Source organism: Rhinolophus sinicus, chromosome 2 (genome assembly GCF_057876585.1).
Source record: "Rhinolophus sinicus isolate RSI-liver-muscle chromosome 2, RSI-T2T, whole genome shotgun sequence".
In the NCBI taxonomy this organism is placed as follows: domain Eukaryota; kingdom Metazoa; phylum Chordata; class Mammalia; order Chiroptera; family Rhinolophidae; genus Rhinolophus; species Rhinolophus sinicus.
In genome coordinates this window covers 37,080,824-37,096,248 of record NC_142502.1, presented here as the reverse complement: position 1 = coordinate 37,096,248, position 15,425 = coordinate 37,080,824, and the positions used below count along the sequence as shown (strand labels likewise).

Below are 15,425 nucleotides of genomic sequence, written 5' to 3'. Positions count from 1 at the left end.
GGCACACTACCACATTTGTCCATTTTTGAAATTTCTCTCTCATCCCTACCATTTCTTTTGTTAATGGTCCTTACTTAAACTAGGAGAAAAATGAGATTATCAAATAATTTACTCCCCCCTCCCTCCTTTTAACTTTACACACCTTGGCCAATATGAAACAAATCTGTACTGACTACACTCTTTTCCAGCATTTTTATTTACTGTTTTATATATATTAGGAAAGGTTGTAACATTGTAAAATACACAACTTTTTATTATCTCTGGACTTTTGGTGAAACAAGCGCTAAAACCGGTAATTGTTATCTGTGAAAAGTAACTACAAGTAGTAAGTAGCATTCTCACCTCGAATGCTTTCATTTCTTTCGTCAGCAAACTTAAACTATAACTTTGTGTCCGACCTCGCCACTCCTCTCTGCCTCTTCTCCCCCACCCGTCAACGTTCCCCGGCCTGCTGTCTAACTCTCCCTCCCCGCCGTTCCTCTCCCCTCCCCTTTCTCCTAGCCCCTCCTCCTCGTTGAGTCAGTGGGTTGAAACTTTTAAAAGCTGTGTGCTCCAAGTTAGAAAAAAGCTTTTACGAGGTATCAGCACTTTTCTTTCATTAGGGGGAAGGAGTGAGGAAAGTACCAAACAGCAGCAGACGTTTAAACTTTAAATATAGACAGGTCTGAGTGCCTGAACTTGCCTTTTCATTTTACTTCATCCTCTAAGGAGTTCAATAACTTGGCGTTCCTACTTCACTTCTTTTAAGAGAAAGAGTAAGTTAAAAAAAAAAAAAATCTTTACCTATTTGTTTCTTTTTCTACATGTAAAACTTTTCTAAAGTTTTTAAATGTGTTAAATATACCTTTGATGTCATACTGTAAATGAAACGATGAACTTGAAAGTGTTTCTATAGTTTTAAAGTTAAAATTGAACGTTCAGTATTTGTGTGACTGTTATAAAGTTTCTATTAATAATGGAACAGGTAAAATAAGATTCAGATCTTTCCAATTAGAATAAAGCACGAGTTTGCTGGATATTTGGTTCTTCATTTTAGAGTGTAATTTTACTTTCTTCGTAATCAGGAATAGTCTAGGTGCTCTGTAACTTGGGGGGTGGGGGGGTGGGTCGGAGCCTGGGTTGGAAATTTGACCGACAGCAGCACAAAAATCAAAGTGCAAATTTCCTTGGCGTGCTTGCTATAGAATTCTGCACTTTCTGCTTTTTCATGTGGAAATCTTGATTGATGTTCTATAGCCTGGCAAAGCAAGCTTCTTAACAAAGTGCTTTGTTAAGACCTTGCGGTTACTTGACTTCCACGTGGTCCCTTCCTAACATTTTTCCCTGGTAAACAAATGGTATAAAAATCAGTGTTGTAATATTGAGGTTTTTAAATCAACAGTAAAGAGTTACTTTGTTTCTGCAACTACTGTGGAAAAATTTGAGGCTCTCAGGAGAGCCACCTTTTTCTCAACCACGTTGGCAATTCAGGAGATGGAATCCTTTGAATGGGCGGTGGTTACTTACAAAGCATTAGAGGGCTTGAACACACGTTCAGAAAAGAGTGTATGCCAGGGTTCATTTCCAAAACCGTCTCCTAAAACCGGAGCTCCTAGAAAGAATATGAAACGAAATTTCTTAAACAGCTCCTTAGAGAGAGCTAACATGCCCCCACCCCCAACCCCGCAGCCGCCTTCCGCCCGGCGGAACCTGTAACCGACTTCAGAGCTTTGGGCAACACTTGAGTTGGAGCTCCCAGGGTGCTGCCGGTAGGCGAAGATGACGCTGATTTGTTATTAAAAAGGGTTCAGTTTCTTAAATGCTCTTATTGGTAACACACATTCTATTAGCGTGTTCCGTACGGATTTTGTGTGTTCTAACTACACAGACTACACGAATTCGTTTAAATGCTTGGTGTGACCCTGCAGTTTGAAGTATTTGCACCAGAGAATGCTGAAAAGCAAATAAAAATGAAAGCTTAGCGGAGGTCCGGGGCCGCGGCGGGCGCGGGGCGCTTCCTGCCATCTTAGTACCCGCCGGCTCTTCCCGGCCCCTGCGCAGCCCCAGCGTCTGGGTTTGGGAGAGGTTTGGTGAGCTGTTGCCCTGGAATCCTCCCTCACACGTCAACCCCAGCGCAGGTCCCAGTTCTGCCACCGAAAGTGGGGGTGGGGGTGGGGGAGAGGGTGGAGGGGTGCAGATGGATTGGGGACCCAAATGGTAAAAGAAGAGCAAATGATTAATTAATCTTGTCAGTGTAATTTCCCTCTCACCCCCATCCGTAGGTTTTTTTTTACTTCTTAAAATTCTGAAATCCTACTGTGCAAGCGTTGGTAAAGGAAATCAGAGTACCTTAGGAATTAACCGTGCTTAAATTGCACTTGTAACTCTCCTGGAAGTTGTCGAAACTTCCCAAGAATGTGGGGTAGGGCGCAAAGGGGTGGGGGGAAGCACCCTAATGAAATTAGGAAAGAACTCATGACGTGTTCAAACGCAAGTCAGGTTTCGGAAACTCAAATCTAGAGTTCCGAGCAGCGGATCGCCCACACTGTCTTAGTCCGTAGCTCTCCAAATGTTTACCGAGCATCTTTGGTAAAGTTTACCCTTAAACTCTCCATCACCAGCCCCATACTCATCCTCACCCTAAGGCATGCCTGCGTTTCTTCTCGAAGGGCAAAATGGGAAAAGGGGAGCTATAAAATTGTTGGAAAAATAGACATGGCTTTATTTGGAGGTGGGTTTCTTTTTTTTTCTTCTTTTTTTTCGCCTCCCAAACCAGGTTAGTAATGACAAGATGCTTAATCTCATCTCCAACTCCGTCAGAAGTGCCTTGTGGCAATTTGAAGACTAGATTGAGAGTTTTGTTTTTTTTAAAGAAGCCTAATCTTGTACAAGGATTTCTGAAAATAAAAGCCTGTAGTAATGCAGAGAGCTCATTAAATTAACTCCATGCCCAAGAGTGAAATTAAGCCGTTTAGATAGAAAATACGTCTGGGGAACAATAATGAATTTTTCTATGTAGGCCGAAATGACTGGAAATTATACCAATGGCAATATGTATTTTCTGCTCTGTGAATGTGTTGAATTTTGTACTACTGAAACGCGTTCCCCCAATGTGTGATGCTTTGTAATTCCCAAAGTCAGGGTGTAGTTGTCACCTATCCTTTGCCTGGAAAATGCAGGATAGTGCTTTGCTCCCACTATCTAAACATATTCCACATTTTTCTAATACCTTTGAAGTTTATTACCACAGCTACCCCATACACTCAGTGCCTCACCCTTTATAGTTGACTCTTCCTGGGAAACATAGTTCTAAAGATACTCTGCAGCAAGGATCCAAAAGGGTGTGTTTTCAGATATTGACAGTTGCTTTGTTGCTTACATGTTTCCAATTCCTGTATAGAGAGGGATGAAAAACTTAGATAACAGTGCATTCCTTAGTTCCTTTGCTGTTACCCAGAGGTGTAGGTAGGTGTGAGCCTCAGAGCCTTTATATGTGATACTGGAGGGAACGGGACAATAGGAAAGTCACCAGTGATTAATCCCTTCTACTCCACCTTTCCTGTTGTTCTGACTTCCCTTCAAGACTCTTGGCTGTTTAAATAGATTGTTGAAGCTTGTCTACTCAACACTACTTCAGCTCTGGAAAGAAAAGTAATTACCTAGTGTTTATCATTAATGTCAATATTCAAGATAGATAAGTTGTGCTAAAAACAATTCAGAGTTTCTCTGGGAGGTTATTTTTTTAGATCCTTTGGATAACGGCCTACATTCTCCGCTTAGCCTGTCTAAATTCACCATTTGGCTATGTATATATACAGACTGCATTTTGCCAAAATTAAAACACAAACCATGGTGAGATGTATTGGGGGGTGTGTGTGTGTGTGTGTGTGTGTGTGTGTGTGTGTAAAATCTCAACGACTTTAGCCGTAAAAATGTCCATAATCTTCACATTCAAATTTCCCTACCTTTCTAAGTAATTCCTAGAAAATATATGTTATGGGTTGCTTAAAATTCACAGTAATATAAACATAGAGTGTTTATTATTCTTTTTTAGCAATTTCTGTGAGTCAGATACATGCTATAGGGTATGGCTTTCTTTGTGATTTGTGGCAGATATCTCCAAATAGAAACAAAAAAGGCAGACACTCATCATGGTTTTTCTCCCTATCAATTGATAAAGGGTAAAGTCTTCTCATAAATCAGGATGGGATTACTAAACTAGCAATATTGTATGGGAGTTATCCAATGCTCACTGAAGAAAACAGACTGTTCTTAATATTCATGTGAGCACCCTAGGGGTGTGTTAATATTATGAGAAAATAACTAGGCTATTCAATAAAAAGTCAAGTTGGAGCTTGAGAGTGAGGGGAAACATCAAGAATTGATAGAAATAATGTTTTTAAGTTCATCAGATCACAATAGAAGAACATGGCTTTTTAGCCTGCAGCTTCTTCTGACTTAGGGTTTTTCCTCTAGCACCCCAAAGTGGCCAGGAAAACCTTCTGTTAGTGAGGGAGTTAAGGGATAGCTGTTGAACTAGGGAGGAGATTGAAATGTCCCTATTTGGCGGCATCATCCTCTTTGGATGGACTCCCTCAGCCCTCAGGCCCCATCTTGTTCTGTGGACCTTGATGTAGGTTGACTATGTGAGAGGGGTGAGAGCCAGGGAAAAGAAGGCTTGTTGGTATATCCCATCCGTCGCGGGCCCCCCCCTCCGGAAAACTTTATGCAGTTCAGTGCCACACATAAAATACCTGTGAAAATGGAACTAACAGTATCATTCTTTACAAAGGAATCTAAGGATAATCAGGGAATCATGAGGCAGAATTTTCAGTAGAATAGATGTTTACACGGAATTTGCTACGCCACAGAATTAGGTAACTGTCTAGGTATAAGGAAGCAAAGGTTGTGTATTTTCTGATGAACTGGGAGTAATTTTCATGGTATCTGATTCAGATCACTTAAGTGCCTGCGTAGGCTGAGACTATATAGAGATGTGATACTTACTGGGCTTACTATCACGTCAGCTAATATCACATCTTGATCTTCCTCTTCAGAGCCCCAACTCTCCCCCAAGATTTGTCATCCTTGAAATAAACACAAGTGTAAACAGGCTACTTCTTGCAATAGTGTTCTCAGTGACAGTAAAACCATATGGTAAAATCAGAGTTAGAATATGAGAGAATTTGGGGACAACAACATGTTTTTGTTGTTTTTTAATTTTAACCTGTAACAACATAACAGTGAAACTGAATAAACATCTATGATACCTGTTGGAGTTTTGTGAGCATCCCGAATCACTGAGATCTATTAAAAGCAAGAAGCTCTTAAAGAGCGTTTTTAAAAAATGATTATTAATTCAGTCCTATTGCCTGCTCAGGAATCATTTGAAGGATATTGTTTCAACAGACAGCTCTCTGTTTCAACAATTTTCACTTGAAAATTTAGTAGTCTGCATCATGTGAGATGCTGATAATACTATTTATTTGACTATTCAGCGTCTCTTATTCTCTTCAGCACTGGGTATACAGCAAGAGACAAAACAAGATCCCTCATGGAGCGCACATTCTAGTTGAGGAAAGCAGGTAGTAATAAAACCTTGTCATGGAAGGCGACAGACAGTAAACAGGTAAATATATAATATGTCAAATATAGCTAAGGGCCATTAAGCAACAAAAGCAGGACAAGGGCAATAGGAAGTGACGGGGCAGGAGGAATGGCTGAGGTGCAACCAGAACAGGCACCTAAAGACGTGAGTGGGTGAGCCACAGATGGAGCAGAGCTGATGGAGGCAGAGCAGCTTGGTTGTTTGTTTTTCCAAGATTGACTGTTTGAGGAGAATAGGTTGGCAAGCAAGCCACGTGACTAGACTACTGACATGAAACCTGAAGAGAGGTGATGATGGCTGAGATCAGGCTAAGAGCAGTGGTGGTGGTGAAACTCAGCCATAGTCTGTTTGGGGGCGGGGGGGGGGCATAAAACCTGTAGTATTTGCTGATGGGTTGAATGTGGGTTATGTTTATTATGTGTGGGAATGGATATCACCAAAAGAACATCTGACCGTAACTGTAGAAGAATGATCACAACTGAGTTCAGACGTTTAATACAAGGAACAGGGGTTTTTAGAAAAGTTAAAGACATTAGGAGTGTTATAGTTTTGGGCCTTAAATATTTTGGGTTCTAGTACATTAAAAATACACAAATGGGATTTCCCCTACCCCAAGAAATCCATTAAATGATTTTATCAGGAACTTTCATAGATATTTCCTGATGTATTTTTGGACTTAATGATTTTATTGTTTCAAATATTGATGACCGTCTTCCCTAAGTGTTTACTTTCAATCATAAAAAGGCGATAGATATATCAAGTATCACTTTAGTTTTCAGCAGTCCTATTTACCTTTATTTGAAGTCTCTACTCTCAGCTCACTACAGTTGCATCTTCTTGGGAAAACCTTTTAAATTGAAAGTAAAATATTTTCAAATTCTCCTAATTATTAGGACATTAGTGAGATGAAGACTTGACTGCAGCTTTGGCACAGTGATTTGTTTTTAAGTCTCTGGCAAAGGGACAGTCAAAAGTAATTTAAAATTGAAGGTTTATTTTCACTTTGAATAAAGTGTTTGAGTCCTTGTGCTCTTGGAGAGCAGGAGATGGTGGAGTGACACTGACTCTTGGGAGGGCTCAGTGAAGGGTGAGCTCAGGTCCCGCGTGCCCCCAAAGCTTCTGCTCCTCGTGCTGTGTGCCCCACCCCCCCAACGCCTTTTTAGACTCTGTCCTTTTCTGCTCTCCTGACATTTCCTCACTCCTAAATATTTTGAACAACAGAGTACAAAAAAATGTCAACCCATTGTTTGCCGCTTTACCTTACTTTAGAATCACCTAGTACATTGGGGTTTTTTTTTTGTTTTGTTTTGTTTGTTTTTTAAGAAACAAAAAACTGAAATCCTAGTGCTCCCTTTCACCCACTAGTAAATCAGATCCGTTAAGACTGGTGAGTGCCCAGAATGGATGTTTTTGTCAACTGCTGCCAAGTGATTGTGATGTAGTTCAAAAAACACTGTAAAGGGACCAGATGGTCCTCAGTCAGGCCGCACTTGGGTGCCTGTGACTTCTGGCCTCTAGTCTAGAGGGCCATGAAGAGTAATAGAAAATGCAATCTACAGAATGTGAAGTACAGCATAGGGAATATAGTCAATGGTATTGTAATAGCTATGTGCAGTGTCAGACGAATGGTAGACTTGTTGGGGCTATCACTTTGTGAGGAGTGTAAATGTCTAATCACTATCACTACGTGGTTTTGTACACCTGAAACTAACTAATAAAGAAAAGAAAAGAAAATGTGATCTAACATGGTACACAGAAGGCACAGGAAGGGGAAGAGGGGTCCAGCTGCTGGCAAGCATTGGCTCCTTCACCTAGACCTCAGTCTGCATATATGCGTAGAGTTCCAACTTTGGAACCTGAAGGTGAAAGCATGAACATTCGTGATATATGTTAATATACGTTCAGCTGCCGTGTAACAAATAAGGAATATACCTGTCTCTTACTGGTGAATATAAGTGAGGTAGATAGTCTATAAATCAATGCCAAGAATTCTATAAACATATAATTATGCCCTTTCCTTATAAAAAGACAATAATTTTTCAACTAAAACTTGTAAAAATGAAAATATTAATTGGAGGGAGCAATCATTTGACAGAACTTTTGATTCACAACAAAGAGAACAACTACCAAAAAAAGTAACTATCTTTGTTACCTCTCCTTGAGAATCACAAGCATTATGAGCAAAAACATTAAACATTACCCGATGGTCTCTCTGATAGTGGTAATGACAGGTGTCTACATGTTACAGGATTGTAGGTGTCCTATTAGATAATTCATCTTATTCAGATGAAAGAGGATAGCTCATTAATGCAAATGACAACTGCGTGGGTGCTTAAAGAAAAAACAACTTTGCAATTAAGTTGCTGGTGTGTTGATAAAGAACTGCTACCTAGAGAACTGTCAATGACCCCATTCATATTGTGACTCTGGGTATTTTTGTGGCATCTCAAAATCATATGAAAGTCAAGTTTTATTTTGAATAGAATGTAAAGAAACTTAGAAATTAATTGGTACAAGCATCTATGCAATCATATTTTACTTTGAATAATGATGAAACATTGATCAAAATGATAATATCTCAATATGCCTGGTCATATTTCTAAACATGTTAAGTTTGTCTTGAGCTCGATCATTAGGTGAATGTATGTATGCAAACAATTTATCACTTTACACTTGATTGTTTCTGTTGTTTCCCCCCACCCCACCCCTCAACACAATTGGAATATCTGAGCAAAAGCAGATGACACTGGCAAAATATCGGAATTCTCTACAAACAAAATTAGGGCCAATTTACACATCATCACATAGAAACTGTCTATTGATATAGCTCCAAAAATTCTGTTGTTTGTTTGACCCTCATGGACTGTACTTCTTCATTCCTAATGTAGTATTTTCTGCTAAATTGTAGGGTTTTCTTTCCTTTTACATTCTCTCACCATCAAACTGTTCATCAAAGCTAAATTACTCCCCCTTGCTTCAAGCCTTCCTGTGGCTATTTAACCCTCTTTTCAACCCTACAAGCCTTTGTTCTTGTTTGACTGCTCTTTTCATACATCAGTTTTACTGTCTAACTTGTGACTTCAGAATCTAAAATGGCCCTTTCTAAAAGTAGAAGGGAAGCTCCCTTTTTATGACCACTGGGAGAGCATTATTTCTGTGACCTGTCTATCCACCTCCCACTCTTTACCCAGCATTCTTTGGCAGCAGTCGCTAGTCTGTCCTTGAAGATACCCATCACCTGCCAATTTAGATAGGCTAGTGCATAGTTTCACTTTATGTATCAGCCATCTCTTTGTTTCCTTCAGGAAATCCCAGGCCAGGTTTCCATTTCATCTTTTTTTCGCTCTATAGCCAGGAGGTACAGGCATTAGACAGAAATGTAATGTTGGGGAAGAAGACTCCTGGATTTCATTTACTTCCTATAAGGAGACAATGGCTCATAGTTCAATACCAGATGAGAAACTTCTTTATATTTAGATAATGAACATATTTCAAAGAAGCCTATATAATCCTACTTTTAGTTACACTATTTAAAATTCCTTACTAAGCTCCTGGAAAGTCTTTACTTTGCTTGTTTTTAATTATTAAATAATCATTGACTACTGTATCCTTTTCTAAATCCTCCAATTACTACTCTGCTGAAAATTAGACTATATTCTCTATGCCTGCCACATGTAATGTTACTTATTTCTTCCCAGCTTTTAGCCTTCACTAAGATGGTATATATCAAAGCATGGAAGCTTTTCTAGCCTTAAGCCAGCTTTATTATAATTTTAAAACCAGTGTATACATTGGAAAACCTTGGACTTGGGGTCATACTTCTTCTGCCTCTACTGATAGCTGAATAATTATTTCTTATACACCCAAGACCTCAGTTTTCATCAGTTAAAGGGACTATTGGCAATTAGAAGTATAAAATGGACTAGATAACGTTTGGGATCCCTACTGTCTCTAAAGAACTGAGTCTTTTTCTTATCCCCAATAATGGGGAAGTCCTAGCCTTAGATATTTAGGTATTGTATCAGCTGAGGTCCCAAAGCCCAATAAGGGAACTTCAAAGTGTACAGTAATGAAAAGATGAAACCCAGTCGTTTTTGCTGGAGATAAACTTTAAGGTGATCTTTATTTTTTCAGGCTATAATTAGAATAGAGGTGGATTTAATTATTACCTGAAATTTGATGGGTATTTGGTTTTTGAAAGTAAGTTCCTGTATATAATGACACATTGTGTCAAAATGGTGTATTTCAGTACAACGTATTTTACTCTGGGCAGAAGGCAGACTTCTGAACCACATGAGTCACTGCTTAGGAAGAAAAAGAGAAGTAGAAATGATCATACTATACAGAACGCACAGATTACACTTGAAATTCCAAGGAGAAACATTTCAGAATACAATTAGTAATCGAGTGCTATATATATAACAGGGTTGAGTTTGGAAACAGGTTGCTTGCATGTGCATGTGCATGGTGTGTGTGTTAATGGGTGTCTTTACCTCACTTCTTAGATACACGGCTCTTTGAATAATACACATCAGCGTTTTGCTTAGGCATGCATCCAGGCATAGGCCAACCAGGCAAGAACTGTCCTCATTTATCAGATGGATAAACTAAGCAGAGGCACTTAGCAGACAGGCAGCTTCTTAAGTCATGTGTGGAGGCAGTGGCTGAGCAAGTAATTCATCTTCACAGGTTAAGATCGCAATTTACTCAGCACATAGACTCGTTGCTTTTAAAACTTACTGTATCTCAAGAAAACCGTGAGACTTCTTTGCAGGGGGAACACCGGACAGGAAGAGTTTGCACCTTTTTTTTTTTTTTTTTTTTTTAAGAATGCTAAAAAGATATGAGAGCTTTTATAATATTTTGACTGTCGGCTGGAAGACACTATATATGAAACTAATATTTTGCAGTCTGATCATTTAGTTGTCTTTTTTTTGTTTCTTTGCAGGAGGTGCCCAGGCAACATGGGTGACTGGAGTGCCTTAGGCAAACTGCTTGACAAGGTTCAAGCCTATTCCACCGCTGGAGGGAAGGTGTGGCTTTCAGTCCTTTTCATTTTCCGAATCCTGCTGCTGGGGACAGCAGTTGAGTCAGCCTGGGGTGATGAGCAGTCGGCCTTTCGCTGCAACACCCAACAACCTGGTTGTGAGAACGTCTGCTATGACAAGTCCTTCCCGATCTCTCATGTGCGTTTCTGGGTCCTGCAAATCATCTTCGTGTCTGTCCCCACGCTCCTGTACCTGGCACATGTGTTCTACGTCATGCGGAAGGAAGAGAAACTGAACAAGAGAGAGGAGGAACTGAAAGTTGCCCAAACTGATGGTATGAATGTGGAGATGCACTTGAAGCAGATCGAAATAAAGAAGTTCAAGTATGGTATCGAAGAGCATGGCAAGGTGAAAATGCGAGGGGGCTTGCTGCGAACCTACATCATCAGCATCCTCTTCAAGTCCGTCTTCGAGGTGGCCTTCTTGCTGATCCAGTGGTACATCTACGGATTCAGCTTGAGCGCCGTTTACACTTGCAAAAGAGAACCCTGCCCACATCAGGTGGACTGCTTTCTCTCTCGTCCCACCGAGAAAACCATCTTCATCATCTTCATGCTGGTCGTGTCTTTGGTGTCTCTTGCCTTGAACATCATCGAACTCTTCTATGTCTTCTTCAAGGGTGTTAAGGATCGTGTGAAGGGGAAGAGCGACCCTTACCACGCTACCACCGGCCCGCTCAGCCCCTCCAAAGAGTGTGGATCTCCAAAATATGCATATTTCAATGGCTGCTCCTCACCAACTGCTCCCCTCTCACCCATGTCTCCTCCTGGCTACAAGCTGGTTACTGGAGACAGAAACAATTCTTCGTGCCGCAATTACAACAAACAAGCAAGTGAGCAAAACTGGGCTAATTATAGTGCAGAACAAAATCGAATGGGGCAGGCAGGAAGCACCATCTCTAACTCCCACGCACAGCCTTTTGACTTCCCTGATGACAACCAGAATTCTAAAAAATTGGCTGCTGGGCATGAACTACAACCACTAGCCATTGTGGACCAGCGGCCTTCCAGCAGAGCCAGCAGTCGGGCCAGCAGCCGACCGAGGCCTGATGATCTGGAGATCTAGATCCAAGCTTGAGAGCATTCCACTCAATTGTGGAGAAGAAAAAGGTGCTGTAGAAAGTGCACCTTAGGTGTTCATTTCGTTCCAGTGGAGGTGGTACTCAACAGCCTTTATCATGAGGCTTAGAAACACAGACACTAGAATACCTGGGTTCATTGGGGTTTTAGGGGTAGGCGGGTGGAGAGGGCGGGATTAAGGGAAGTACATGTTGGTATTTAATGTAGTTGATTCAAAGAACTTAAGTTCTAAGTAAAAGTTGCATTAGGTGATACATAGGTAAGGGCTTTTTCTCTCCCCCTCCCCGCCCCACAACCCCCCTAAAAATAGTTCCTGTGTATGTGAAAGAGTGGTTGATATTTTTGGCTAAATACTTTTTTGTTTTACCGAGAAACTGAAATAACTTTGGCCAGGAAAAAACTTTCTGAACATCTAATTTCTTTTAATCAAGAAAAAAGATGGAGGATTGTTCTTATGTCCCTGCTAAAACATTCCATTGTTAAAATTTGCACTTTGAAGGTAAGCTTTCTAGGCCTGACCCTCCAGGTGTCAATGGACTCGTGCTACTATATTTTTGGTATCAGTTAAAAGTTCAGACAAGGCCCACAGGAAAGGACTTTCCATGCATTTGCAAATCTCAGCCAAGTTATATGTACATTTTTTTTTACATCCACTCACATCATGTTACCATCACTTTTTCATCATTCCTCAACTACTAGTCACATTCAATGATTTCTGTAAACATTTTTAAAATAGTTGGGATGTCACTTAATATGTTTTGAGTTGAGTCAGGGAAGCAAGCCATGCTCAATATTTAACAATCACTTGTATGTGTATGTGTGTGAAAGAGTGCGTTTTATTTGTCATGTATTGGTACAAGCAGATTCAGTATAAACACAAAAAACAGATTTGAAAATAATGTACCCACAGTGTTCAGATTTGAACGTTTCTCATGGATTTTGTGGTGTGGGCCAATAATTGTGTTTACATAATATAATTCCTGCTGTGCGAGTAAAGCACACTTTTTTCCTAAAATGTTTTTTCCCCATGTATCTTATTATGGATACTGGTTTTGTTAATTATGATTTTTTTTCCCCTTTCTCTCTCTTTTTTAGAATATAGCAGTAATGCTATTGCTGAAATGAATGATTTTTTTTCTGAAATGTAATCATTGATGCTTGAATTATAGAATTTTAGTACTGTAAACAGGCTTTAGTAATTAATGTGAGAGATTTAGAAGAAATGCTTAGAGTGGACTATTAAGTGTGCCTAGATGAATTTTGCAGTAACTGGCGTTCTTGGTTTTGTCCTACTTAATGCACATTAATTCAGAAATTGTATTCTACTATGAGTTTGACAGTCTTTCGGAGTGATCAGCAACTTGGATGTTTGCACTAAGATTTTATTTGGAATGCAAAAGAGATCGACAGAGGTTCAGTAGTACAGGTAACTAATTTATTTGCAATATATTCTAAAGAAATCTACCAGTTTCTTCAAATGTCTTTTTAAAACTCATCACAGATGATTAGTGAAAATGCAGAGTATCATACTTTTCTTCTTGCATGTCATCTACATAAACTGTTTTGTACAATGATAAATACTAATTTGTTTGACATTCCATGTTAAACTACTGTCATGTTCAGCTTCATTGCATACAATGTAAACCTAGTCCATCAGCTCATGTGTTCTGGAGAGTGTTCTTTATTCAATAAAGTTTTAATTTAGTGTACAGATAGTTTCTATATTCTGTGTGATTTTTAAAACTTTTATTGCACCTATTCACAATTATCAAAGACATTTCCTTTGGTTATAAGGATCTGGACAAATAAGATTCACAAGATTCAGGAATCTTTGAAAGGACAATACTTATTAGCTAGGTTTAGTGCAGCATTGTTAACATGGTCTGGATATTTGTTCAATTGAGAAAAAGATAAAGTAAACAAATGTTAAATTTTGGAATATGTTCAACTAATGAGGTGTAAAGGAGTTTAAAATAAGATAATGAGTAACTTAGTAGATCGATACATGACAAAAGTAAGGATGAAAAGATAATGATGCTGAAATTTTAAAACCATAGAGCCTTCTGGAGATAAAAGAGGAACAGTGTTGGTTTGAGTATGGTTGTGCTCTGTGACAATGAAATAGATCTATGATTCTATTCCAAGGCATTGTGATGATACAGAAAATAAGATTTAAAAAATTCTGAACACCAAAGGAAAATTGAACCATTCAGGGGAAGTAGAACAATTCTGGGCAATTGATACTATTGCTGTGATTTTAAATATAAAGTATGTTAACATTTTAAAGTCACATTTCAAGAAAGTTTTTTAACTTAAAATTGTTTTCATAACTATTACAAAGCTAACTAGTAGGTTACTGGGGCATAAAAATACTACTAATTTAAAAATCTAGTTCTTTTTTTTAAATTAATTTGATGAACAAAGGTTATGAGATTTACCTACGGTCAAAGGATTATCTAATGAACAGTCAAAATAATTGGCAGTGTCAGCAATTCTTCAAGTATTATCATTTGGCTGGTGGCGAATCCAAAGGGAGAGGGAAGTTTCCTCTGTGCTTGTTTGTGTTTGCATTTACTATGGGGCATAGAGAAACTGATGAGTTGAGAGTATGTGTTTATGTATCCTACATAAGCAGGGTTCCGCGGATATGGAAGGACAGATAATTAGATTACTGAATATTAGAATAGTAGGGTGGAATTATACAATGGGTTTCTGATATATGTGTGTGGAGGTGGGAGGGCAAGCTACCTCTTTTAGCAATAGTTCTAATCCATCCTAAACATGTCCCAACTTTAAATCTTCACTTTTATAAAAGTATGTAAGCATATGATACATATGCACAGTTTTAAACTACAAAAATATATGAAATAGAAAATCAAACCTCTTAATGCTTCCCATTCTGCAACATACACATCAGACAAGTTCTAATTCCAGAGGAAATTCCTGTTAAAAGTTGCACCCACCACCAATATATCAGGCACTTTGTCAGCAGTGGCGGTTCTTCCAATGACTACACAGTCCCTGTCCTGTGGAGCTTACAATGTGAGTGCTTCCCAGAAGTTTTAAAATGATGTTCCATTCCTCGTTTTGCTTATCTTAACTGACAGCTTTCCACAACTAAAAGTAATGAGAGAACTACACAATTTATTAGATACTAATTTTGGGGCATAAAATTTTATGTTTAAAAACTGGAAAATGTTTAATCTTCTAGAAATAGAATGTTCTGTGGTAGTAGACATGTTTTCTTCTGTTCACTGTGGTAGCCGCTATCCACCTGCAGCTACTAAGCACTTGAAATATGGCTAGTGAGTGAAGAAATGAATGAATTGATTTAATTTTAATTAAATAGCTCACATGTGGCTTAGTGGCTATTGTATTGGGCAGTGTAGTTCTAGAGTCCGCTGGAGAAAAAAACAAAAAAAGCTTAATATTGGGTGGCAATTGAGGAAAGGATAGTCATGTTAGAAACGGGAATAGGGAAGATAAACTTAATGGTCCTTTTTATAGTCTTATAACAGTATTTCTTACGCTGTAAACAATAGGAAACTTACTCTAAGCAAAGCCTTTGCTTTTATATGAAATTCCCTAGTCTTTTGTTAGATAATCATATGTTTTATATTACCATTGTTTTACTTCAGAATTTTATACACAAACTTATGCTGCCTATTTTTAAAAGTGGTAGGATTGTCTAATGTCTTCAAATATTGGGAA

At 38.9% G+C, this 15,425-nt stretch overlaps 1 protein-coding gene across 1 annotated transcript; it reads left to right on the top strand.

The window, feature by feature from the left end:
- Nucleotides 1–565: 565 nt before the first annotated feature.
- On the top strand, nt 566–13,425 carry GJA1 (gap junction protein alpha 1). The gene is made up of 2 exons (XM_019740991.3): nt 566–755; nt 10,536–13,425. Exon 2 carries the CDS (start codon nt 10,552–10,554, stop codon nt 11,698–11,700), a length of 1,149 nt encoding a protein of 382 aa, XP_019596550.1. The 5' UTR covers nt 566–755; nt 10,536–10,551; the 3' UTR covers nt 11,701–13,425.
- The last annotated feature ends 2,000 nt before the right edge of the window (nt 13,426–15,425 follow it).